Genomic DNA, 27,045 nt, shown 5'->3' on the forward strand with positions numbered 1-27,045 from the left:
TTTTGCATTGATATATGAACAATTACTGTGCAAAACTTTTTAAAACAGATCCTCTGCCTCTTTGGTACCTTTACATCATCTTAAAAAAATAGTAACACTCTGAAAAATTCCTCTTTTCTGAGGGTAATACTTTCTAGAGGTACTTTCGTTATAAATCAGTGTTCGAAGAAGATCCTACCTCGAAGTCTTTATTAACTCTCTGGCCATTTGGTACATTTTTCTCTCTCCCAAACTTATTAGAAGCAAAAATCAAGGTTGACTGACAGGTAATTTGTAGAGTCCATTTCCTTCCCAGCAGATAATTGATAAATAACAATAGTAATAAGACATTGCAAGTAAATCTATACACAGTAGGGTCTTAGTCAGCTCAGACTGTCATAGCAACATACCAGAGACTGGATGACTTAGAAAACAGAAGTGAGTTTTCTCACAGTTCTGGAAGCTGGGAAGTCCAAGATCAAGGTGCTAGTTAATTTGATTCCTGGTGAGGGCTCTCTTCCTGGCTTGCGGCCATCTTCTGATCGTGTCCTTACGTGGTCTCCCTTGGAGGGGAGATCTCTCTCCTCTTATAAGGCCGCTGATCCTGTTGGGTTAGGACCCTGCCTTTATGACTTCATTCAACTTTAATTACCTCCTAAAAGATGTATATCCAACTATAGTTACACTGGGGTTTAGGGCTTCAGCATATGAATTTTGGGGAGATACAATTCAGTCCATAGCAGTTCATAGCATATGGTTTCGTTTCTTTCTTTTTTTTTTTCACTAACTGTTATATAGGTCACCTTTGACTCCAGAGCACCAGTAACTAATGCTCTAAATGTACAACTGCTGGCCTTTTACTACCTCCCTTAGGCCAGCTCCTGTCTCTGTCACCCTTCTGTGCCCCAGCCCTCCCTGAGAGTGGGAACTTGACATAACCAGCATGGCCAGGACTGTTAGTCCCCATGCCCTGCACCGCTGGAGTTGTGGTGGGAAACCCAGTCCTGCTCCAGCTGTCACAGTTCCCTCTGAAGCTGCTGTCCTACTGGGTTTCCCACAGTGGTCCCAGTTCTTCCTGCTTCCAAGAGCTCCGACCTGCAGAACCCTGACCCTCCCAACCTCTGAGGATCTGCCAGTATTCTCAACATTGAAGACGTTTCCTTGGGTGGTTCCCCCCATGACGCTCCCCGCCAGTGGAGCAACGTTAGAGGTCCCTGAAGCAGGTGAAGTGCACAGTGGGCTTGGGCCTGAGAATATACTTGTCAGTAGAAGTGAAACCCTACGTAGTAGTTAGATCTTGTTGGTATGGTTGGTGAGCTTCATCGTGGTGGGAAATGGGCTTTTCAGGACTGATCTGAGAACCCTTCCACTGTGGAACTGTGGAAAATGCTTTTGGGGTTTCAAATATTCATCAATATGGGAGTAAATATTTGGAATATAACTTGTTCATAATCTCCAGACTACCAAGATTAATTTCACCCCAATTAAGAAGGCATTATAGAAGACTCTACTACTTTATTTTAATGTTTTTTTCCATGTTCCTCCTGCAGCGTAGCAGTAAAATTAACTTACCAGTTAAAGGAGAAAAATGACCACCATCCGGAAACCTCAACAGGTCAAATTCTTTGCATCTCTGGCATCCATACTCATTGCACAGAAGTAATTTTACCTTTTCTCCTTTTTCACTTTAACATTATCACAAGTGGATTTTTCTGTGTTGCATAGTCTTCGTGTTATAATTTTTGATTGTACACTATTCCAGGCAGCAGGTGTACCATAGGTTGGGTTAACCATTCCTTGGGTATTTTGAGTTGACATTTGTGTCAATAAGGCTACAAAGAACACCTTTGTACTTGTAGCCTCTTTGTTCCTTGGGATGATTTCCCAAAGATAAATTCCCATAAATGGCAAATTACAGGGAGTCTATAATACGTATTATATTGGGGCATATTGGTTTCTATATGTGTCATATCACATTTCCAGTGACACCAGCAAAATAACTTTGAATTTTGTTATTCTACTTTCAAAAAAAATCTTCCTCAATTTTTCCTTTCCCATTTTAATAAAAATCATTGTATATAGGAGGTGTTTTAAACTGACAAGAAGAGTGAGGAAGCCAGAGGGTTTTGTCCAGGTAAGTACTAAGAAAGGACTCTGCCCCTCAGTGGAGCTTCAATGGATATTTTATCGAGCAAAGTAGATTCTATGAGATGTCTGTGTTTCTCCAGTCCGTCATTACCTAAGCAACAAGTTGTACATAAATGAGTAGATCAGTCAATTAATCAATAGATCGATCGGGGCTCAGCCAGTCTTGTTCAGTAAGATGCCATGCTGCTAACCCTGATCTTCTGATAATTTTGGTGGCTGAGCTACCAGAAAACTGGGCTGTTTTTACACTCGTCTATTTTCCCTCATAAAGGAAGTGTGCTTAAGTAGAAGCAGTCAGCTGACTTCTTTATTTAGAGCCATCTGTCAAAGTGATGGTATCGTGGACTACGAAGAGACGTAACATGGGGCATTTAGTACATCCTTATTCAATTTCCTCCTGGCACTTCTCAGTGTTAGTGTTTTGTCATCCATAAATATGATTTGCATGCTATTAAAACCTGCACTGAAACAATTAATAAAAGATAGCTGGTAAGTTACAGGGGTGGGGCCTTTCTCTGGGACTCAGTGAGAACTGGGGAGATGTTCTTTAATTATGCAAAACTTTTTGGACACAATGTTCAGTGACAACAGACTTAACTCTCCTGTCACCCACCTTTTAATCCTATTTATTGCACAGCCGTGTCATAAGCGTTTCTTCCGAACACCTAGCCCAGATCCAGCTGTGTTATGGCTCTAACAGTCTCCTGATCTCCCAGAGTAGAAATCTGTCAAACTCAGAAAGAAGGTGATTGTGGCCTGATTTGTTCTTAATGAAGCCATCTTAGCTTCTGGTCATTGCTTCCTTTCCCAGTTCCTCTTATTTATAACGATCCATTTTGGCAACTATCTTTAGAAGAGCATTTTAAATTCAGGAACTACATAAAATTAATGCATCTTTCGCTTTCAGTGCCTGCTTATTTTCTAGATGGATTTTCTATTGCTTTGTCATGCTCTATAAATGTTCTGCATGGAGTTTTGTATTGCAGAAAATCTATATATTCATTTAAGACTGTCCTGGCTACCATATTGTTGGTTCCTACTGAATACTCAGAGTTCTCTCTCCACTTACCCATGTCGTCTTTAAACTGTTAATTCGCCACAATAGATTATCATCATTGATCAAGATAATTCTTCATCACAATTTAAAACTTTAATAGACATCAAATATTAATGTTGGAATGGTAATAATTTTTTTTAAATAAATGGCTGTAATAAACGTAGAGCTATAAGGGCTTTCAACTCTAAAACGTTTTTTATTTTTTTGTCAAAGTTCTCCTATCTGGGGCACATGTAAATGAAACCCTGGTGATGATCAGGAGTGGAGCTCTACACAGTTGCCCTTTGTAGGATCCCTACTCAGAAGCAGCTTGATTACACATCACATCCATGGCCTCCCGTGTGACTTATTCAGGTAAAGCAGAAATGGACATTGGAAGCTGAGAATGGTTGAGAGTCAAGGATTTGAGAGTCAAGGGTTTGAAAGGAGGGGTCATGTGCTCTCTGCTCCTTGTTGAAATGCACCAACATTAAAGTTTTAAATGTATGAATTCCGGATATGGGGCCATTGGAATTGTAATGTGTATGTGTATGTATATATACATGTGTGTATATGTATAAATATACATGGATATAAATGACTATTTAGGTTCACTTTTCTGTTTCAAAATAATGACAACTTTAAGACATTAAAAGTTACATTTATAGTTTTTTTTTATAACCCAACCACAGCGTCCAGTGTCCATGGCAGCCTCTGCAGATAGGCAGCCACACATCCCCTGACTTGACCCAGGTTTCACCCAGCGCTCTCACCTGGTTATGACTGGGAGCCTTTCTGGGACAGTCATCTGCTCCAGAGGATGAACCGGGCAGCTCTTCTGGAGATCCCTCACAGACATATGTGTCTGCCTTTTCTTGTTGGCCAAGGAAACTTCCCTGCCATTTGTCCTTGTGAGGGCCTGCCTCTCCTTACTGGCGTCACATGGCGACCTCTTTCACACTGACTTTTGGACTTTCTGAAAAGAAGAAAAGTAGCAATCATTTCTCATCTCACCTCCCCCTTAAGCTGTATTTTGGTGTTTCTGCTACCAGTTGCTATTCAATGCTGATGTAAATGTTAGAGTATTAATGAAGACTAAAGTTTCCATTTTTCAATGCCTTTTTTGACTTTAGTAGGTATGATTGATACTATGATTTCCAGTTATAATGAATTAAGTGGCTAGTTTTTCATGGGATATTCCATCTCAGAATTCCCAATTGAAGTATACGCATTACTCAAAGTAGCTATTCTTCTTTGTGTTTTTGTTATGTAGATGGGATTTCACTTAGAATTTCTTTTTTTTTAATTTTTTTAATTTTTATTTTTTAACATTTTTTATTGATTCATAATCATTTTACAGTGTTGTGTCAAATTCCAGTGTTCAGCACAATTTTTCAGTCATTCATGGACATATACACACTCATTGTCACATTTTTTTCTCTGTGAGTTATCATAACATTTTGTGTATATTTCCCTGTGCTATACAGTGTAATCTTGTTCACTTAGAATTTCTGAGTATAACTTTTAAAATGTTCTGCTTGGGGTCAAGTAAAGTGAATTTGGGAGTATAACATTGTTTTTTTTTAAAGAAATGATTGTTTATCTGTTGAAAGTTTGGGAAAATTTCCCAGGCTTATTTATTTATGTAGACTTTGGGGACAGGAAATTTCCATTAATTATTTTCTAATTTTTCCTTCTTTTTGATCTCTTCATGTTTTCTGTAACAGATGATATACATTTTTAAATTTAATTTTTCTTTGTTTGCTTTCATATTCTCTCTTCAGCTTCAAAATTCTTTAGATAAAGATTTTGTTCATTTTTCTTGCTTATGTTGGTGTAGAGGACATTTTCCTTTCAGTGGGACTTTGGTAGGATACCATATATTTGTATTTATATTTTCAGTGTTAAAAGTATTCTTTGTAACTTGAACAATTTTTTCTTTCATCCAGCGTCTTACCATAAAACAAGGTATTTGAACTTGCAAATAATTGTTTAAAGTTTGCCTTACTCTGTTTCCAATTTTATGCTTTCTGATCTGAGAACGTGTACCATATACATAGGTGTTACAGGTAGATTTTTCTGTTCCAGCAAAATTGTTATGATTTGAAAAACTGATGTATGGTATTTTTTAAAGTATGTTTTTCAGTTTGCCATTTCTTGCTAGTGTTGTTTCTGCCCTTGTATATTGTACAGGGTAGACTTGTGTTTCCTTCATTATTGGCTTGTTCAAGTGGGCTATGGAATGTTGGTGCCTTTTAGATTTTGGCTGCTACGTGAGTGAGCCTTAGGCACCCTGTTTAAGAAACAGCTGGTGGCACCTACTTTTAGATGGTGAGGAGGATCAGGGAGACCCCAGAAGTGAAGGGTCACAACAGGGCCTGGCTTTCAGCCAAGAGTCCACTGGGCCTTCTGTTCCCTCTTTTGGGTTCTCTAGCTTTTCACAGATCCTTACTGGTTCCCTAGAACCGTGAGCAGTAAGTGAAATAATGCAAACACGTGCTTAACGAATGGCACGTGGCATTAGGTGAAAGCACTTAGTGAGAAAGTGCAGTGATTTGAATGAAAACCTTGTGTTTTTCAGCAGTTACAGAAATAGAAATTGTGCTGTGCTTTGATGTCTCGTTTCACAAGGCGACTTGTCCTTGAGCCAGAGAGTGATCTGGAACTTACTCCTCAGCCCCCCCGCCATCAGCACGCATGGCACGCGCTTTGTGTCCGGTTTTGTATCTGTTTCAGTCCAGCAGTGTGTTCCGTGGGAACGGAGGGTTTGCCTTGGGAGAGGAAGCGTTATCTTAATTTCCTCTTGGGCTTTCTTTGACTTTGCCCAGGAGTGTCTGCTGTGTGTGTCTCAGGTTCCTTCAGAGCTCGACAGTTTTCAATTTTAGGGGTGGTGACTCTGCCTGTGCTCCGAGTGTCTTTAGTTCTAAGAACTTAACTAATTCTCAGGTATTCCATGAGTGCGCTGATCCACTCTGGGAGTAGATATTTGTGAAAGATCCTTGCTCATAGAAGGGAGAAATGTTTTAAGACATTTTAAAACATCATAATTTAGAACCATAAAAATGCAGTACACCATAGGGAAACTGCACAACTACATGTAAATGAATGCAATTAGAATATTTTCTGACACCATATACAAAAATAAACTCAATGGATAAAGGACCTAAATGTAGGACCAGAGACCATAAACCTCCTGGAAGAGAACAGAGGCAGAACACTGTTTGACATAAATCATAGCAGTATTTTTTTGGATCTGTCTCCTAAGGCAAAGGAAACAAAAACAAAAATAAACTAATGGGACCTAATTAAATCTAAAAGCTCTTGCATAGCAAAAGAAATCATCAACAAAATGAAAAGACAACTTACTAAATGGGAGAAAATACTTGCAAACAATACAACCAATAAGGGGTTAATATCCAAAATATACAAACAGCTCATATAACTCAATATTAAAAAAAAACCTGATCAAAAAAATGGGCAGAAGACCTAAATAGACATTTTTCCAAGGAAGACATACAGATGGCAAACAAGCACATGAAAAGATGCTCAGTATCATTAATCATCAGAAGAATACAAAAGAAAACCACTGTGAGATATCACCTCACACCTGTCAGAATGGCTGTCATCAAAAGAACACAAATAACAAATGTTGGTGAGGATGTGGAGAAAAGGGAACCCTTGTATAGTGTTGGTGGGAATGTAAATTGGTGCAGCCACTGGGGAAAACAGTATGGAAGTTACTCAAAAACTAAAAATAGAATTACCATATGATCTAGCAATTCCACTCTTGGGTATATATCCAAGGAAAATGAAAACACTAATTCAAAAGATACATGTCCCACGATATTCATAGCAGCATTGTTTACAAGATACGAAAGCAACTTTAGTGTCCATCAACAGATGAGAAGATGTGGATAAAGATGTGGTGTAAAAACACACACACACACACGCACACACACACACACACAGGAATACTAAGCTTTAAAAAATGAAAATTTTGCCATTTGCAACATGGATGGAGGGTATCATGCTTAGTGAAATAAATCAGAGAAATAAGTCTCTGACAGAGAAGAACAAATACTGTGTGTTATATCACTTATATGTGGAATCTAAAAAATAAAACGAATGAATGAATATAACAAAACAAACAGATTCACAGATGTAGAGAACAAACTTGTGGTTACCAGTGGGGAGAGGGAAGTAGGGAGGGGCAGGACAGGGGTAGAGTATTAAGAGGTAGAGACTGTTATGTATAAAGTAAATAAGTTACAAAAAATCTATTGTACAGCACAGGGAATTATTGCCATTGTCTTGTAATAACTTTAAATGGAGTATAATCTGAAAATACTGAATCACTGTGCTATACACCTGAAACTAATATATAATTGTAAATCAACTATATGTTAATTAAAAAGAAGATTTTAAAAAAAGAAAGTACACCATACTATTTATGGGTCTCGTAATAATTCAGGAAGCGTTTCTATTATTCCCCTTTTGGTGTCCGTAGCAGCTCATGTGGGTGATTAGCCTAGTAGCTTAACTGGCACCTCTGTGCTGGAAAAGGTGAGGTTTGGGGGAGACTGTGTGATTGCATCTTAAAATGCCTAAGTCTAAAGCCACTGAATATTAGAGAGGGTGACAGCTTTAGAGATGATCTTGTCCAGTAGGGCCTGAAGAGGGTGGGGTTATGAAAACCAGCCTGTCTGCGACCTGGTCCTGCGCCTGCCACTTTATACTAGCTGGTTGACCGTGGGAAAGCTGAGTTACTCTCTTTTGCCTCGGTTTCCTCATCTGTAAAAGGAGTCAGTAACATTCACCTAATGATGGTTATGAGGATTAAATGAATCAGTATTTACAAGGCTCATTGAACAGTGCCTCCTTTGCTCTAGGAAGTGCTACATCAGAGTTGGTTAAAAATGATAATAACTCATTTTTTCCACATGTTATGATTGGGAAGCCTAAAATCCAGGAAAGTTAATTGTACCACCCACTCAGAAGGTTCAAAAATTAGAATTGGAGCCTGGTAGACAGTCTGACAGTGTCTAAGTCTTTTCCCCTCCAGCAGTCCACGGCGAGAACGTGCTATTCGTCATCACTGATTTTTTTAATGGACAACATTGTTTAATTAACTACCTTATTTATTAACCAGGCTGACATTTGAATGTATTTTTTCAAAAGATGTTTCACTTCTTTATTATGCTCCTTTCTTCCCCCTTGACATTTCATTATTTTAATTAATAATTCTAGAGGACGTGTTCTAGGATGCCATCCGCTTTATACCTCTGTTGTATTTTATTGTGTTATTTGGCCTATGATAATATTGCCTAGTGTATTTCTTGAATAATGCTGAAATGGTGAGAGAATTGAATGGTCTATTCTTTAATGGTTTAATAGAAATTGCCTTCCTTTTCCCACCCTGAAGGGAAGCCCTGTCATTTATGATTCATTGGATTTGGTAAGCTGTAGGAAATGTTTTTCTTTTTTCTTAAAGTTGGGTGAAATAATGCTATTACTCACTCCAGAATGAATGTCAGTAGCGTGTTACACAGGATGCAGGGCACATTTCAGTGTTGGAGTCTGTTTTTTAAGCTTCGCTTCCAGAGAGCTCGAAACTTTGGCAGAGAATGACAGAGAGTGGGCTTTTTATTAAAAATCTCCTTATTAAATAATGAGGCTGTTGGGGGATATCCTGGCTTAATTGAAAATAAACTTTAAAATTCTTTGCAGTCTATTCAAGAAAATACTTGGTGCCTTTTTTTTTTTCACATAATGGAAACATTTGTAGTTATTTATTAAGTCCTGTCACTGTCTCATGAAGTCAAGGAGGAATGGTATCTCATAGAACTTTCTAGATAAACTAAGTTACCTGCCAAGGTTGTGGGCTTGACTGAGCCTGAAATTGGCAGCACACTGTCTGCTCACTAAGCCCTCACCTTGCTAACCTCAGGTTTCTAATCTCAAGTTGAGCTGACTGCCTTTGGAGGTAACATCTGTACTCTCCCATTTCTGAAACTGAAAGGCATCTCAGGGTAGCCCCGAGCTGGAAGCAGTCATGATGTGCTTCACTAAGTGAATCTATAAATAAACCATGATCCGTCCAGATGATGGACTGTTATTCAGTGATAAAAAGAAATGAGCCATTCATCCATGAAAAACACGGAGGAATGTTGAATGTATATTGCTGAGTAGAAAGCCAATCTGAAAAGGCAGCATACTGTATGATTCCAACTATATGACTTTCTGGAAGAGGCAAAACTATAGAGACAGTAAAATGATCAGTGGTTGTCAAGGGACAGGATGGCCAAGGGGACCAGGGATGAATAGATGGAGAACAGGAGATGTTTTAGGGCAGTGAAATTACCCCATATTTTATTGTAATTGTGGATGCATGATGCTATGCACTTGTCAGACCCCAGCTGTACAACCCAAAGAGTGAACTCTCACATGCACTGTGAACTTGCATTAATAACAATGTGTCCACTGGTTGTAACAAATGTACCACACTAATGCAAGATGTTAATAATAGGAAAACTGTGGGAAGAGAGAGGATATTTAGGAACTCTCTTGGTAACATAAAACTGTTCTAAAAAATAGTCTATTAAAAAAAGATGAGTATAGATTATTTGCTGTCTGCATTACTAATAATCACTCTGGGTCCGCCTCCAATTCTCAGCTGATACGTTTTTCTTTCTACCACTTGACACCCCAGTAATACCATATCTAATGAATGAACTTTTCTTATTCCTCGTTTGCCTTGTTGCCCCGACAGCATTCAGCATTGTGGTTCCATCTCTGATCCCTGATGCCCTTGCCTCCTTGGCTGCCTGCTACGGTTTCAGAATGGACTTTCAGGCTCGCTCTCGTATAAATACGGGATTCACCCGTCAGGGAGAAGGTTGTCATAGATGCTCTCCAAAAGCCTCTCCAATTTTGAGAACCTGTGATTCCTTTACCCAGCCTACCTCCTCTTCCCGCTCATGAATGTCGGCATGCACCCCAGGCTACCACCTTGGTTACTTCTTTCTGTGCTCTTTCCAGCCTCTCCAAGATATCACCCACTGTCACGTCATCACTTCTGACTCGTATGTGGATGACTTATGAAGTCCCCTTCCTGAACCTCAGGCTTCTCTGCTCAGCTTACCAAAGTTGAACTTCGGAGAACGCATTTGGGAGGAGGTAGCCAGGGTCTGAGGAAAGGTGTGTCAAGGAAATGGAGACAATGACGTTTAGACCTCCATGCCCTGCAGTCAGCTCCAGCCGGTCCCCGCATGGACCTCCCAGCATGTCCTTGTTCTGTCTCTCACTGGCGTCTAAGTTCTGGGTTTGCCCATAATTCCATCTTCTTTCTCCACATCTGATTTGTCATCAGTTTGTAAAGATTCTTAATGTCAAGGTATTTCCCAAATATGCCCCCTTTCCCTCTAGTCTCTTTGTCAATTATGGATGTTTCCTAACTGAACTGTGGACTCATCTAATCAACGCTTCACTGCCAGAGTTTTTCTTATAGCCACACGGTTTCCACCTTGTCTTAAAAACCACAGTGGCTCGTCCTGAGCCGTCAGATGACCTCCTGTCCCTTGGCCTGTTATTTCAGACAGACTGAAATCGGCCTCTCACCTGCCTTTCACCTTTTCTTTTCACTATTTTCTCACCTCTGTTTGTCTGTATCCATCATGGGCGCAGCTCCTGGCACACGGCGGATGCTGGAGTGAACTCCAGTAAGGAATGTGTCTTCTCCACACTTTTCCATCTGTCTTCAGGGCTGCTTAAAACCTGTTAGCCTTTTCCCAAGGACCAGGTGACTTCCTCGGCATTAGGTTTCTGTAGCTTTTAAAATTCACATCATACCAATTGTCAGAAATAAACACGTTGCCTTCAACAGTTATCTCTGACTACCTGTTGTCTAGTGCCCGAGAATCTGTCCCATAAAGACGAACCATTTGGTGTCATGTCACTGCTTCGTGTCCCGTAGAGTGCTAAGTGTATTGGCCGAACCATAACAGGTCCTTACCAATGCTTGTGAGTGGAGATGACCCCAATAATTGTGACACTTGAGTGATGGTGTACTTGAAACAGTCTGTTATTTTCAAGGACGTGGATTAAGCAGTTCCAGTAATAAACTGCACCCTCATTATGGGCTCCGCCCGGGTTAGGTGCTTTCCACAGATACTTGGAGAGGCTGACCGGTGTCAATTGGAGACCGACAGAGGGCTTGCTTTGGTGAGTGGATGAAAATCATGTGTCAAGTAGAGCGAGTTTGACTGCAGCCTAAGAGATGCAGCCTTGGGTTCCCCGGCAGCGCCATTGTTTTGTGGGAATCTGAGAGGCTGCAGGCTGGTTTCTTATCTTCAAGAAGACCACCTTTCTCCTTACAGTTTGTTTACCCAGGCCTTTTAATTAAGGAAAAAATGGAGGGGGAGCTAAAATGTAATTTTGTACTCTCAGCATCAAAAAATGGACGTTTTAAAAATGTGAATAATTAGAGATTTTTTTTTTCTGGTTTCCTGATTTTTTTCTACTGGAGTAAAAGAGCCTCCCCCCACCACCTTTTACTTTGATCTCCATCCTACACGTTTTTGTCTCTGCCTGTTTAATGGCGGAAATAGGTTCTACCAAATGAGTGAAAATACAAACAAAAACATTGTCTTAAATTGTCTTTAGAACAAAGTTGGAATACAAATGAAAATTTGATAGGAAAAGGAATGCCAATTTTCCTTGCCAAGGGCTATTGGGAAAAAATCAATTTGGTGCCTGTGTTTTTTTTTTCCTTGGTGAAGTTATCCAGTCAAGTAAGTGCTTGATTTGTGTCAGGTGGGTTAACTTACCTTAGCTGATCCTCACCGGGACCCTTGGAGGCAGAACTGTGGTCTCCGGCTGGAGCTGCATCTCCTGGTAGGCTTGTTAACACCCAGATGCCGGCGCAGGCCCCACCTTTGTGATTTGGCGGGCCTGAGCCCTGACAGAGAATTTACATTTCTAATGAGTTCCCAGGTGATGCTAATGATGCTGGTTTGCAGCCACATTTAAGAAGCCCTGCAGGCAGTGATCGGCTTTTTCTCCATCTTCTAGGAAAGGGATGTCGGTAGTGGAGACGTGGCTGCTTGAAGTTCTCACAGCCCCCAGGTCAGAGTAGGCAGGAGGAACACCGCACACCCCCAGGTAATGCAACCAGACCCTTCCTGCCCCTCTGTCCTTGTAGTGGTTTGCAGTGCGGGAAAAGAGGAGAGAGACCTGGAAAGTAAGTGAACTCTAATGCAAAGAAACTAGCAAAATCCTAGGGAGAATAAAGTAAGGTTTTTTTTTTCTCCCTGAAAGAGTATATCAGGAAAGGCTTTCTGGAGGAGGTGGCATTGGAGCTGGTAAAGAAAGACTATTTTAGGAAGAAGAAACAGAACAGCAACAGTACAGTCCAGGAAAAAATGCAGGTGTGCTGACTGGCAGAGTCCAGTTGGATTAGAAAACCGTTTACTTACAAGGAGAGAAATGGGGGCAGGTTGTTGAAATGCCTGGCTGGGAGTTTTCACATCTATCTTAGTATTGATTAGACTCAGGTTTTTGAGTAGAAAAGGAATATGGTGAAAACTAGACTTTGGAAATAAGCTCTATGATGTGAGAAAATTTCTGTCCTGCTCTAAGCTTTCCTTGAAGTACTTTCCAGAGATTTGTTAGAGGCATTTAAGATAGCCTATTTCATTGTAGTTTAATTTTTTTCTCCACTACGGTTGGAGAGGAAAGACAGTGAAAAGATAATCTTTATCAAGTTTCCGCAGTTCCGTTCTGGTCTCCTTACTTTGTGGGTGAAATGGGGGCCCCGATGTGCTCAGAGTCCTGTCCCGCTTCTCCCAAACCATCAAACAGGCCCCACAGTCCGTTGCCTGTTTGAAACGTCTGGTTGATGTGAAACAGCTGACCTGCAGTCGCTACTTTTGCTAACAGGCTTTTTCGAAATAAGCCAGTCTAGCTGCCCAGATAGCGTTGTGTTTTTTTTGTTTGTTTTTTTGTTTTTAACTTTCTCAAAACCCCTTATCTAAGTCCTGAGAAAGGCCAGACATGGCCACGTGGGCTCTGGGGACAGGAGCACAAGGTGGCTTTGTCACCGGGAGCTGAGCCGGAATGACGGAGTTGGAGGGGATTACACAGCCTTCCCCTTTGCCCACCAGGGCGTCTCATCTCAGCCTGGCTGACGCAGGCTCCTCCACCCCCAGCTGGAGGCCCCTAGTGCCCTGGCCGCTCAAGACCTCAGCCCAGTTCTTCCTGCAAATGTACCTCTCTGGCCGCTTCTCCTGTGAATGTTTCTTAACCTGGAATTTTTAAGTGGCTTCTGTTTAAAACTGGAAGGAAAAACTCTTGCCCAAGTTCCTCCTCAGCAGCCTGTCTGAATCTTTAATTGTCATCCTCTTTCCCATGATTTCATCTTACTAGACTTCGTGCTCTACGTAGGGCCAGATGGATAGCAGGATTCTGTCCTTTTAGAGAAATGAAATTTAATAAATTGTCTAATTATTTCTGAATGGGTAATAGGTACATGGGACAACATTTTAGAAGTCCCGACAATTGTAGAGGGAAAAGCAAACCTCAAGGCCCTCTCACTCCTGTCCTCAACTGGGCTGGACATCTCGGTGGAGCCAGCCCTCTCCCTGACTACTTCTGAGAGATTGTGTGTCCGTTTACATATCCTATTTAATGTGTGATTGACATATATCTTTGACCTGTTTTAAGTGTACAATTCAAAAGTTTTCAGTAAATTTACAGATTGGTGTGACTATCACCACAGTCTAGTTTCAGAACGTTGCCAGCACCCCGCAAAAGATTTCCATCCCTCAGGCCCTTTGCTGTCAGTCCGAGCTGCAGCCCTCATCTGGGGCACCCACTCTCTGTCTCTCTAGATCTGCCTTACCTGGATATTTCATATAAGTAAGGTCATAGGCTGTGTAGTCTTTTGCATCTGGTGCTTGCACTTAGCCAAATGTTTTGGGGCTTCATCCATGCTGTAGCCTGTGTACCTGCATTTCATTTCTTTGCGTTCATAAGTAGTAGTCCCTTGTATGAATAGACCACATTTTGTTCATCCACTCCCCAGGTGATGACCATTTGGGTTATTTCCACCTGTTGGCTCTTTTTTTTAGCTCTGAACATCTCCATACACACCAGTCTTTGTTGAGACATTTTCATCTGTCTTGGGGAGATACCCAGGAGTGAAATAGCTGAGTCACTAGGGGAAGCCAGTCCCTGGGTTGTATGCTAAGTGTATGGTTAAATTTTTAAGAAACTTCCAAAATGTTCTCCAGAGTGTCTGTACCTTTTTATATTCCCACCAGCCGTAGACAGTGTGAGAATTCCAGTTTTTTCCCATTCTTGGTAACACTTGTCACTGTCCGTTACACTGGGTGTGAAATACTCCCTCGTTGTGGATGTAATTTGCATTTCCTAATGAACAATGTTGACCCTAATTTCATGACCCTATTAACCATGTGTGTATCTTTGGAGATTTAAATTCTCTTTTTATTACCACTTTGAGAATGTAGTGACCGTTTACTTTTATAGGCCTCTCACATCTCAGCTCCTTCCCATGCCAATTTTTTAGTTGTATTTTTTTTTAATTGAAGTACAGCCAATTGCAGTGTGTCCACCTCTGGTGTGCGGCACAATATCCCTGTCATGCATTTACATGCATACATTCGTTTTCATATTTTTTCCATTAAAGATTATTACAAGCTATTAGTTCCCTGTGCTATACAAAAGAAACTTTTTAAAAATCTATTTTTATGTATAGTGGCTAACATTTTAAGTCCCAGACTCCCTATTGTTTCTTCGTTGTCAGCAGTTATGATACTCCACAGCTATTACAATTATTTTAGCCTTACCCTTATAGTATGAATGGATTTAAAACTTACCAATAATTGTTTTCCTTGTTTCTCCACTTTGCCTCTTGTTTTGCTGTTGATCCTTCGGCATTTTCTCCCAGAAGGGCATGAGTTCTTGACTAAAAATGTTTGAATGAAAATTCAGCTGGATTTCATGTTCTGATTCATCTTTAATTTCTTTGAGGACATTTTTGAACATTCAGGCATTGAATGTTTCTGTGGATGAGTCTGAACTTTTGTCCTCCCTTTTTTTTTTTTTTAACTTTCTGGCTAGATGTGCAAATGATTCCTTTTTAATTTTTGAAGGTCAGTGATGACACAGGGAGCCTACTTGGTGTTCATTACTGCATGTTATTTCTTGGAGAATGTGTTCATTGATTATGGAAAATCACTTTTGTTTCTGAAATGTTTTCCCAATTTATTCCTTAACATTTTTTTTCTTGTGCCATTATTTAGTTTTTTTTCCCTTTCAGGACACCTATTGTGGATGTATTGGACCTCCTCTGTTTGTCTTCCATATTGATCATTTTTCTGCTTTAAATCTTTTGCTTGCTTTTCTCAATCTTTCCCCTCAAGACACTCATATTTTCACCATTCCCTTTTAGCTGCTTCTGTTTTGGTAATTGTCTAAGTCTGGGCTGATATAATAAAGTACCACAAACAACAGAAGCTTATTTCTCACAGTTCTGGAAGCTGGAAAATCTGGGGTGAAGGGGCAGTGGATTCACCTCCTGGTTCTTAGCCGGCCGTCTTGTGTGTTATGTTTCCCTACATGATGGAAGGAACATGAACTCTCTGGGTCTCTCTCATAAGAATGCTGACTCCATTCATGAGGGCTCCAGCCTCCCCATCCAATCACCTCCTGCAGGCCCAGCCTCCAAATACCATCACACTGGAGGTTAAGTTTCATCCTGTGAATCTGGGGGTGACACAGAACTCGTTCTACAGCACTGACGTTTCTATTCATTCTTCTGGTTTTTCACCCTGAAGTCTGCCCTCGTGCTTTATTTCCTTCTCATGCTTCCCTGAACTCTTGTAAATCCTCTTCTGTTTTTGTAGATCAAATCAGTTATTTCATTGGTTTGTTAATTTATGATGCTATGTTTGGGCACAATTTTCATCTGTTGCATATAACATTGCTTTGGTGGGTGTTTTTCATCTGTCATTTTCATTCTTCTCTTCTCGCAGCATCTTTGAAAAGGTCCTTTTTGGTTATCAGACAAGCTCTTTATGAACTAGTTATTTGTAGGAACTTCTGTGAGCAGGAGACAGGACCAAGTCCCACGCCAGTGGGAATTCTCGTCACCTGAGGTTGTGTGTGTGTGTGTGATTCTTTCAACCTTTGGTTTTCTCTTGCTTGCTGCGACTAGTGGTGTTCCCAGTGGGGTCTCTCTTCTTCACCTTGCCTCGGTAATAGACTGCTTCCTGCAAATACGGCTTCCCTGGGCAGTTTCTGCTTCAGTTCTGCCTTTCTTGCTTCCTGAGCTCTCCCACCACACTGTGTCCAGGGAAGCTCTTAGCGCTACCTGCACACCTGTTCCCCTTCTTCCCAGAAAGTTACTGCTGGGTTTGTTGCTGGATATTGTACTTCTGTGGGGAGCTTGGCTCTGCAGGCACAGGTGGCCTGTCCAGGCATCTTCCTTCTCCTCTGTCTGACCTTCACTGCAGTTTGGCAACTCTTCCTCATGTTCGGTGGTTCGGAGTCACAGAATGTCTTCTAGTTTCCTCTGGGATGGAGTCTGCATTTTTGTGTATGTGCTCTTTATTGCTTTTGGGTGAATTCCAAAAGGAAGTCTTTAAGCCAAGAGACTATGACAAGACAACTGTAATTTTATAAATCTTTTCTACGCCAGTTAACAATTTTATTACTTTTTTGTTGTAGTTATTATTTCCTTTTAACTAACTTTTCCAGTTGATCTAAAGAAGAAAACAGTTTGAAAAACAGCTCTTTACTTTTCGGTTTGGAATGATCATGTTAGTAATAATGTACCCTAACGAAAAAAGTACTAATCTCTCCCTGGAGTATTTCTTAAGGAATTCAGGAGTCAGAGGTAAAGTCAGAATAGAGCGTGGATTGACATTTATAAACAGGAGGCTTTTAGGTTTGTTAGATCTGTTTATGTGGAGGGCTGTGTTTTATTACTGGCCTTGCCAATTTTGATATCAAGCATCAGTTATGGTTACCCATTCATGACTTGCCAGCGTTCCTGATAGTCCCTTGACATTCTTAGGATGCTCAACTCAAAAGTCTTGGCTGGATTGAGTTAAACAGTACTTTCCATGCACAGCAACAATCTGCCTGTGAGTATAAAAACAAGTGTGACATGCTTTGTTGAAATGTTAATATCCAGAAGTGGAAATAATTCAGGCGTGAGGTCATTTGAAGACTAAAAGATAAAGGAAGTTAAGGTACCCAATGTCAATTAATCACTAACTCATTTAATTTTTAAATGCCAGGGTGCTAAAAATCACAGTGTTCACCTGGGGATCTTGGGCCAGAGTGGAAAGGGTTCCGTTTCGGTGACGAGGGCCTTGCTCTTGGCTTAGGTAGGACAAACAGAAAATGTGTTTGGACGGAGGGGCCCCAGAGCCTTTGAGGTGGGGCGATAAGAGAGAATAAACCCTTTCTCCCTGCCGTCAGCTCCCTGGATGGGAATCAGCACAGCAGCCCCTCCTCTCCCTGACTCAGAGCAGTAGGAGGCAGCGTGGCTGGGCCGGGTGTCAGGGGTGGCGGGCTGGGCCTGTCCACTCTGATGTCTGATGGAGAGCAGGGACCAGAAGGCAGGGTTGGAGGTGGCGGGGGGGGGGACTGCTTCCCGAGGCAGGGAGGGATGGAGGGATCAGCACCCAAGGAGGAAAGAGTGCATAGAGGGGGCTGGCAGTGGGGAAGGCAAACTGGACTGACGTCATCCTGTTCTCTGGAAGTGGCATTTATTCTTAACGTTGAGACGATAAACAGAAGACAGGGAAGTAACTTTGCCTGGCTTGTGAAGATTATTTTCAACACAACTGATGTCACAACTAATTAGATCTGTACCACCCACATTGGGTTTATTGAATGAATAGAGGTGATGTGTTTTTCAGTTTGGTGTAAGCCACTGTGCGAGGTGCTGTGGGTGAGCAGGGTCTAGCTGTGCCTGTTAAGACCACGAGATGGATTAAGTGAAGGATAATCACACAACCAAGCAGATGGGAATTAGGTTCTTAAAAAAAAGAACTTATTTGGGGCAGAAATGAGAAAGGTGCTTGTCTAGCAGACCTGTGAAATCGTAAATGGCCATTCAAAACAGAAGGAGCAGTTCTTGAAGGGGCTGGTCCTTAACCAGCCCGGCCTTGACACAGGGCTACAACCTCAAACGATTGTACAGGAACGAATAATAATCACTAACAGGCTTGGGTGGGAAGCTGATGGGGAAAGTGAGTGTGGGAGAAAGTGGTAAATGTTTCCTAGTGGTGGTCAGATCCTGTCCCTGTCCAGACAAAGGACATGTCTTTTTAGGCAGGGTGGTTTGTATCAACCACCCAGCCTGTTGAGGTGACTCCGTAGTTTCTGATCCACTCTGGACCTCAGGACCAGCCCTCCGTGTCGTGGTGAGGATGTTCGAGGTTTCACCGAGAGGGAGAGGTTTCCATGTGGAATTTGGTGGGAAACTTCTGGGAATCTGACTCTTGAGAAGGAAGAACTTTGGGCCAAAAGAACCTTCAGAATAAGATTTACAAACTGGATGGTTTTTCCTGAAGAAGAGATGAGGGTGACTTACTTTCAAATGTGTAAGACGCGCCATGAAGTCCATACCTCACACCACAGTGACCCCTTGGTGCCCCTTCCGTGACTTTGTCGCTTAAGACAAAGGGTCGTTCTTTCTCTGCCTCTTCCTCATCTCCTCCACTGACTGTTGTGTGAAATTGCTGGGGCGGCCATAACAGAGCCCCGCAGCCTGGGGGTTGTCACGGAGCTTGATTTTCTCCCAGCTCTGGAGGCTGGAAGTTTTGATACCAGTGTTGGCAGTATTGGTTTCTCCTGAGGCCTCTGTCCTTGGCTTGCAGATAGCCGCCTCGTCCCTGTGTCCCCGCACAGCCTTCCCCCGTGCATGCATGATGTCTGTGTGTGTCCAGGTTTCCTCTTCATAGAAGGACTCCCGTCAGATTGGGTTATGGCCCATTTTAATGGCTTTATTTTAACTTAATCACCTCTTTTAGGACCCTGTCTCCAAATACAGTCTCATTCTGAGCTACCTGGGGTTAGTGCTTCCACATAAGAATCTTTTTTTCGGCGGGGGGACACAGTTCAGTCTGGAACAACCACAATGACTGAGCACTTTTGGTGTTTTTTTTTTTTGCTTTTTGGGTGCCATGTTCTCCCCACCTCCACCCCTTTCCTTCACTCTCTTCCTGGCTTTCACTTTTATAGCGAGGTGGACTCTGAACCCACAGCCCAAATCCAGCTCCACCTCCCCCACGGCCTGCTGGATGTATCCTTGCATAACCCTTAACAGTGTCCCCAGTCAGGCTCAGACCTACCCCCTCCCACTTCCTCCCTTCTGCCCTGATTTAAAACTTTCTGGTCATTGTTATACTTTTATCTCCTTCTCAGTAGCTAACCATTTACAGCAGCGGGTTAATTTTTCCATAGAAGTGGGTTTTACGGCATCGTTTTATTTCCATTGCCTCTGTTCAAGTTACCCCTTCAAGCATGAATTGTTGCAATAGCTTTGTAACTGGACTCCCCGAGCCCCCGCCATACTGTCTCTTTCCAGCCCATTAGTATATATCATCTTCTGATTCATTCGTCTGAAGTTCCACTTTTGTTTGTGGCATTATTCTTCCTCGCTGACTCCCAACAGCCTACAGGGTGAAGACCATGTTTCTCAGCAAGGCATTTGACATCCTTTGTGGTTTGATTCCAGCCTAGTTTCTGAATGCTGCTTTAGCTCTGCAGCATTAATTCTCACTCTTCTGATACGCCACCTGATTTCTGGTGCCATCCCACTTCCCTGGAATTCCTTCCCCTTGTGTGTTTCTGTTCCTTCCAAGTATTACCTGACGTTTGAGACTAAATTGAGTTCAGTTCCTGCCTTCTCCATATGGAAGCCCTGCTCCGTCTTTTTTTTTTTTTTAAAGAACAATTTTATCTCACTTTGAAACCTCAATTCTCCATGCTCTTGGAGCGCGTAATAATGTACGGCTGGTACTATAAACGTACAGGCTGATTGGCCCAGTTGCTACGTAGCCGTTACTGAACTCTGCTCTGTGCCAGGTGTTGTGTCTTCGTAGGTGCTAAGATCCACAGAAGATTCAAGACTGGGTTCCTGCCTTAGCATGACTGTGATGTCAGGCGGGAAGGAAACAGGCAATCGCAAGTGGGAGCGACCGCAGGGTCGAGCACAGAGGAGGCAGTGGGACCCCAGCTCCATCCAGGTGTCAGGGAGTGACCTTTGAACTGAGGTTTAAAGCCATGGCCAAAGTTTCCAGGTGGAGAAAATGTTTAAGGCGTTCAGCCCAAGAGAGCGACACAAATGAAGGAAGACCTGGAGCAAGACAGATGTGGGGTGGGGGTGGGGAGGAGAGTGACACGTGGAGTGTGTCATGAGAGAAGAGTGAACTATTTCTTGAGGAAAGATTGTGCTTCCTCTTTAGGAAAGCAACTTTGCCAATACTGTGGATACACAGAATGGTTTCCTGTATGAGAAAGGGGGAACAATGGGTGGGAGTGGCAGGAAAGAAATTAATTAGGAGGTAATTGTCATAGAAACAAGCAGAAGAAATCAAGAGAAAAGACCCTGCCTTATGTCACTTGTGTTTGTGTGTTTGGTTTCCTCAACCAGATGACAAACTTGGAGCCACAATATATGTTTTACCTATTTGTCTTGGTGATGCCCACGTTATTTAGTATGTTACTGGGCCCATGAAAGGTAACTAATGGATGCTAATGATACAGATTAGGCACTGTTCATTATCTTCGCAGCAGACTGGAAGTGTGGAAAAAGTGGTGCCCAGCTCATTGTAGACCCTGAATATGCTGAACACAACTAAATCTATAGTATGAATAATTAAGAGCTGGCTGTAAAATCAAAAAGAGTGAACTATGCAGAAGAATAAAAGAATAAAATATGCACAAATATTTGTATGCCTCAGTGGCTGAAGGTGACATTGTGAATGAACTGGAGCCTCACTGTGTGATTCCTGTGCAGGGGGTGGGGGGTGAGGGATAGCCGACCCGTGTGTGCTTCTGGGAAATTCCCACGGTGAAGGATGGGAGACGGCAAATGTTACTTAGGTGGTTTCAGTGAGTCTTCTCTTCTGACGTATTTTTCTTTCTCTTTGCTTCCTGCAGATATTAAATAATCTGCTTTCACCATGGGAGAAATAGAGCAGAGGCCAACTCCAGGGTCAAGACTGGGGGCCCCAGAGAATTCGGGGATCAGTACCTTGGAACATGGACAGAAGCCACCCCCCATGCCTTCAGGAAAACTCATGTCCATCAAAATCCAGATGCTGGATGACACCCAGGAGGCTTTTGAAGTTCCAGTAAGTTGGGGGTCTACTTGTGGACTCAAATGTGTGGGCATCCTTTGGCATGGCGAGGTCCATCTCGTTCCTGTGTTTTGGTGACGCGAGGTGGCGGGACGAGGGTCTGTGTATTCAGCACCTCCCTCCCCGCCGCCCCCACCATGCTCCTCTGGTTCTGGTTCTGAGCTGTCCAATTTTTAGGTTGATGTATGAACTGCATATAGTGGTATCAGTGGGCATGTCGCTAGAATTTCACTCTGCTTTCTATGTACAAGTTTGTGTGTGTATAAGCCTATGTGTGGATGACATATATATTTAGATTCGAGGGCATCATGGTCTTGGGGCTGGATCTCAGTTTAATTTGCTTACATCACACCAGTCCTTCTCCACATTGATGCGTCTGTGTATGTGCCCCGTTGCTCTAGGTTACTGGAGAGAAAAATCCTGAGAGAACCATCAGAGAGCCGTACGGATAGTCTCAGGTCAGGAGAGAGATTGACATCCCTGTTTGTGGGTGAGGACTGGGGAAAAACCCTGATCCGAACCTACAGGTGTGGCAGCCCTAGAATTGGAGAGGCCCCATCCCAGGGGCTGGGGAAGGAGAAAAAGGGGTGTCTGGGAGCCAGGCAGAGAAGAAGGAACAGCAGCCTTGGCCTCGTCCATCAGCTGGAGCCGCACACCCCCATGGTTCTGCTGTTTCCCCAGAGCCCCTGCCTCAGGGCTCCCTGCCCTCCTTTATCCTTCTTCCCAGCCTCCTCCTGAAGTCCAGCTCCTGCAGGAGGTTGGGGAACCACCACCACTGACGTGCAGATGGAGGATTTGTCCCCATGGCAGGGAGAGTCCAGGGATGTGTGTTCATCTCTAGAACTGACCGCATTCTGCCTCCTAAGAGGCACTGGCCCTTCGTTGATTCGCGTCCACAGAACTCACAACATAGTTGTGTTTTCCTGTGTTCCGTCTTGGGTACTAAACACCACATCTCAGATGGCTTGTGGGGGAAGAAAATAACTCTTGAATCCCAAACAAACGAATTATAAACAAACGTGGGGAACACAACCTGTTTTTAAAGTGGAGATGATCTGTCGATTGTTCCTATTGGCTCGAGCGATTGAAATTTAATAGTGTTAACGCCTGCAACCCATCATTTAATCATTTATGTGATATGATTCATGAAATCATATTCATTTCAAAGACTATTGTTCCGAGAGTGTAATTACCATTAAGTGTCTCCAGGAAGATAAACCTCAGAATAGCTCTGTTGAAAACTGCCAGTTTATTGCACATTGCAAACAACCTTTGTATCTTTCTAATTTTCTTGTGGAATTCCTGTCTCTCAGGGGCCTGGGAACTTCTTCGTATTCTGAGGAACAAAGCCGCCGCTAATCTGCTGAAATTGTAAAAATAAATTGAGGGGCGCACCGGCCAGCCTGTTGGAATTAGGCCTTCTGGAACATGCGTCCCCTCTCCTCCTCCCCCAGTTTGTTTTTCTCTTGGTTGCCAGACTGGTTTGGTGAGGTATTTCGTTTCAGCGTTCCTCTTTGGTCTGTTAAGGATTTAGCCCAGGTATCTCGCAGCACGTCCTATGTGGTTTGGACCGAGGAGGCATCCAGTGCTGCTGGTGTGTGCACAGACTACAGGAAGCATTGTACTGTATTCACTTGCAGCTCTTGTTTCCTTGAATCAAAGAAGGTCACCCCTCCACTCCTGGCTAATTTTGCCTAGGACCTGTATGAGATCTCCCTGCCTAAGAAATAGGAATAGGAGTGCATTTACATCTTTTAAAATTATTTTCCTTGATAATTTCTGATGTCTGTGCTTTGTGTTTGTAACTCCTCTGCCTGGAAGGAACCTTTCTCAGATTCCCCCTCCCCTGGCCATAAACTCCTATGCACCTTTAGAAGCCCTGTCAGTTTTACCAATTGCTAACTCTTTGAAGCAGTGGCTGGGGCTTTTTTTCTTCCCTCCTTCAGCCCTTGCTCAGATCTGTCTGGGTGGAGCTGGACCCTCGAGGTTCAAATCCCAGCTTCTCCTACTGACTCATTGATCTCCTGGAGCATGGTACTTAATCTCTCTGTATTTCAGTTTTCTCCTTTGTAAAATGAGGCTAATTATAAGCCTTACCTCATTTCGTGAGAATAAATGAGTTGATAACAAATAGTGTTTGGAACAGCTCTTGGCGCATCATGTGATTAGTGGTACCCAGTGTGCCTTCGCCACTTCGTTGCTGGTTTCTCGAGGCTAAGGCCTTGCCTTTTCTCATTCCCAGCACCTAGCGCAGCAGCTGGCTGTAGTTAGGTTCTCATTAAATGTTTGCTGACTGAATATTAGAATAAGATTATCTTACAGGTAGAATTAATGTTACTGTTTTTCACATGCCTCAGCCATGCATATTTAATTTTTCTTTTTTGAGTTTGGTCAGAATGTTCCTTCACAACCCATGGGCCACAGATGTTTTTCATAACTGCCTATAAAAAGGCAGATATCAGCATTTTTATTGACTAAGCTGATTCTAAATTGCTACCTTGTGCTCTTTAAGAACAGAAACCGCCAGGCCGCCACGCAGCTGGAAGGCATCAGGCAGGCCATGGTGACTCAGCCCCTGTGCTCAGGATTGGAGCAGAGGGACACAGGATTGCAAGAGACTCAGCTCCCCACAACAGCTTAAAACTGCTCCAAAACTTCTTGCCGTGGATTCGAGAGCAAATGTCTGACCCTAGAAGTGTCCCTCACGCCCACACATGTTCCCTCCTTGGATTGGGCGTCCCATGAGGGTGAATTGTCACTGCTCATTCACATTTGTCACACAGATGAGCAGGAAAGTGGCCAGAAGTTGTTACAGCTTCCCTTGGGGAACGTTCTTCCACAAACCATTGTCTTTTCTGGGGGGGATTGAAGTTTCCTGGGCCTTTTCCTAATACTTTTGTTTTAGAATAATTGATGAAGGTCAAGTCGGCATTTTAAATGCAGTTTCCGTAAACACTTCCTGGCACAGATAACCAAACCAGTCTTCATTTACAGCCTTGGATGCCAAGTATTATGAAAGAGTTTAATCCTTTGAAAAGTTTGGGCAGTGAGCGGCAGACTTTTCTACTTCCTGGCTAGTTCTGCCATCATCTTTGCTCTTGAATTTGGACAGTCTTTTTAGGTATTTCCTCTATAGAGTGGAAAGTTCAAAAGCAATATTTATAGTAAATTCTTCCACAGCGTTTTGTCATCTTTATGTGAAAAATGCTGTGCAAATAAACCTCACCTGTGGTTTATGATATAGAGATTATAAAATGAAATGACTCATGTAGCTCTGAAAGGGTTAATTGACCCCCACTCCTTCCCCCCATGCCTGCGAGGACCAGCCTCCACCTCAGGTTCCTGAGAAGGTTTTATGTGTCCTGTCCTCATGACCCCACTGGTAAACAGTGTTCCTACTGACGTTTGTAAGATGAAGCAGATGGTTTCTACCCCAAGTGTTTATTCAGTTTATGTGTTTTCATTAGTAAAGCCACTCCAGGAAGAGCTGGGGAGAGCAGAGGAAATAAAATGGAGCCGTCTTTGGCTTCTTTTAGGCAGCCCAGGTGCAAGTGCTCAGGAAGGATGCTCACAGGTGATGTGAAGACGGCTGACCTCTGTCGGGGACTGAGCAGGCGCAGAGCGCGTCATGTCTCATGCGGCTGTCCCGGGAAGTAATCACCGTGTCCTTCTTGTGTTTGTGTCTTGTCATTGCTTTACTCAGAAGCTCTTACAGCTCCCAGCTGCCTGAGCTTAAAGTTCGAGTTTCTTAGTTGAGGGAGGCAGGGAGAGAGCCATGAGGGCCGACTGCAGCTGGCCGGGCTGTCTGAGCTCCTGCCTCCATCACTCCCACCGCTGTCCTGGGTGGTTCATCCTCTGCATGAGCAGCTCATGCCAGAAAATTCTCTTACTTGTTTACATGCTTATTTCTGGCCTCCTGCAGGTAGAAGGGGAGCTCTGTGGGGGCACGGCCTCTTTTGTTCTTGTTGATCATCGAATTCTACACCCGGTAGACGACATAAGCTGTGACCAACTGCCCACACTTCTGTTCAATCATTTGCTTCTCACAAATGATGAAGGTGATTAGTGCTGTCATCTCTTTAAGGTGAGGGAACCCCTGGGGAGAGCTTCCAGTCCCTTCAGCATATTTGCCCAGCGTGAAGATAAGACTTGAACTGGAGCTCAGCCCTCATGGCCCCAGCATCGTCCGCCTTCCCCTGCCCTGCCACCTCTTAGAAGATCCGTGGTCGTCCACTGTCTTGCCCCATTGGATCTTCTCAAACTTGCCTTCCAAGGCTCCCAGACGGAAGGTACCACACCCTCACCTCCAGGCTGCTGTGGTTCTTTTCCCATTCCTAAATACCACCCAGCCTCCACTTCTAACAAATTTATCAAGATCCCACCAGCCATCCAGTCCTCCCCCCATGACTCTCCCTGGGGGCCATCTCTCTCTTCTTAACAGTACTTGTTGTTGGTACCTCTAATTAGACTTTGAATCATAGGCTCTCATCTTGCCTATCTCCCTAATTAATCCCCTTAGAACCCTGCTGAGACTCAGTTTGCTTATCTGCAAAATGAGATGTTTGGTCCAGATGATATTATAAGCTTTTTCCTCCTCCCTTTCTTTTTTTTTGGAAATTGGGACCCTCTGTTGACATCTTGTTGATGCATTAACTTTTTGTGGCTATATTTGTTAATTCCCTAGGTAGGTGGTAAACTCTTTCAGAAAAGGGATTTTTAATCTTAAAAAAAATCCAAAAGCCTCTAAAGCCTGATCAGACATCCTAGTTACTGTGTAACCAGTAAGTGCTAAAAACAAATGTGATGAAGTGCTATTCATGGAGCATCAGGAAATGTTAGGATTTAATATGTATACATGTGCGTGTGGGTAACTTATATAAATCTCACTGAACTAATTGGGCCAGACTGAAAATCGAAGGTAGAAGATGGAAAGAAATCAAATATTTTCTAGACAACATATCATTAACAGGAGATAAACACATTTGTGGGAAACAGTCATCTAAATTTTTTAAGACAATGCTGTAAGAGACTGCAGATGTTTCTAAGGGCAGTATTGCCTGTGTTACCTCTGAGACCTAATTAGGAGTCTCGCATGGTCAGTCCATCAATGACTAAACATTTATTTCACTGTCTTTTGAAATGAAACAGTCGCTGAATTTCTTTAATTTTCACTTAAACCTGGGCTTGACATCAGTCAAGGGCTTGTTCCTCCAAGTGCTTTGTTGTTCTGCAAAAGGTCTTAAACGGCTTGAGAATTTAACAACTGACAGGTTTGCACTTAGGAAAAGGGATGTAGCAGAACTTTGTCTTTTAAAGAGCTCTCCGTGTCCTGTTGGGGATGCCCAGTTTGCATCGGGAACAGCTGAGGCTGACAGCTTGGAGCTGGGCTTGGGCTTGGGCTCGCGCACAGCACCTGTGTCTGAAGCAAAGCACAGTCCTTTTTCTGCCTTTGTCTTATTTTGAGTGACTTGGTTTCCCTTTTTA

The 27,045-nt window shown here is 42.8% G+C and overlaps 1 protein-coding gene across 8 annotated transcripts in view; it reads left to right on the forward strand.

The window, feature by feature from the left end:
• The window catches only part of FARP1 (FERM, ARH/RhoGEF and pleckstrin domain protein 1), a 332,832-nt gene that overhangs the window by 90,884 nt on the left and 214,903 nt on the right, over positions 1 to 27,045 (forward strand). For 6 of the 8 annotated variants that reach the window (XM_072976475.1, XM_072976476.1, XM_072976477.1 and 3 more), the window contains one exon: positions 21,362 to 21,555. In XM_072976475.1, coding sequence (XP_072832576.1) covers positions 21,385 to 21,555 — 171 coding nt within the window. In that variant the 5' untranslated portion in view covers positions 21,362 to 21,384. Of the gene's footprint in view, positions 1 to 3,419; positions 3,539 to 12,232; positions 12,323 to 21,361; positions 21,556 to 27,045 lie in introns of those variants that run through there. The other 2 variants (XM_072976474.1, XM_072976479.1) reach the window with 2 other exon arrangements.

This window comes from Vicugna pacos, chromosome 14, assembly GCF_048564905.1.
Source record: "Vicugna pacos chromosome 14, VicPac4, whole genome shotgun sequence".
Classification (NCBI taxonomy): Eukaryota; Metazoa; Chordata; class Mammalia; order Artiodactyla; family Camelidae; genus Vicugna; species Vicugna pacos.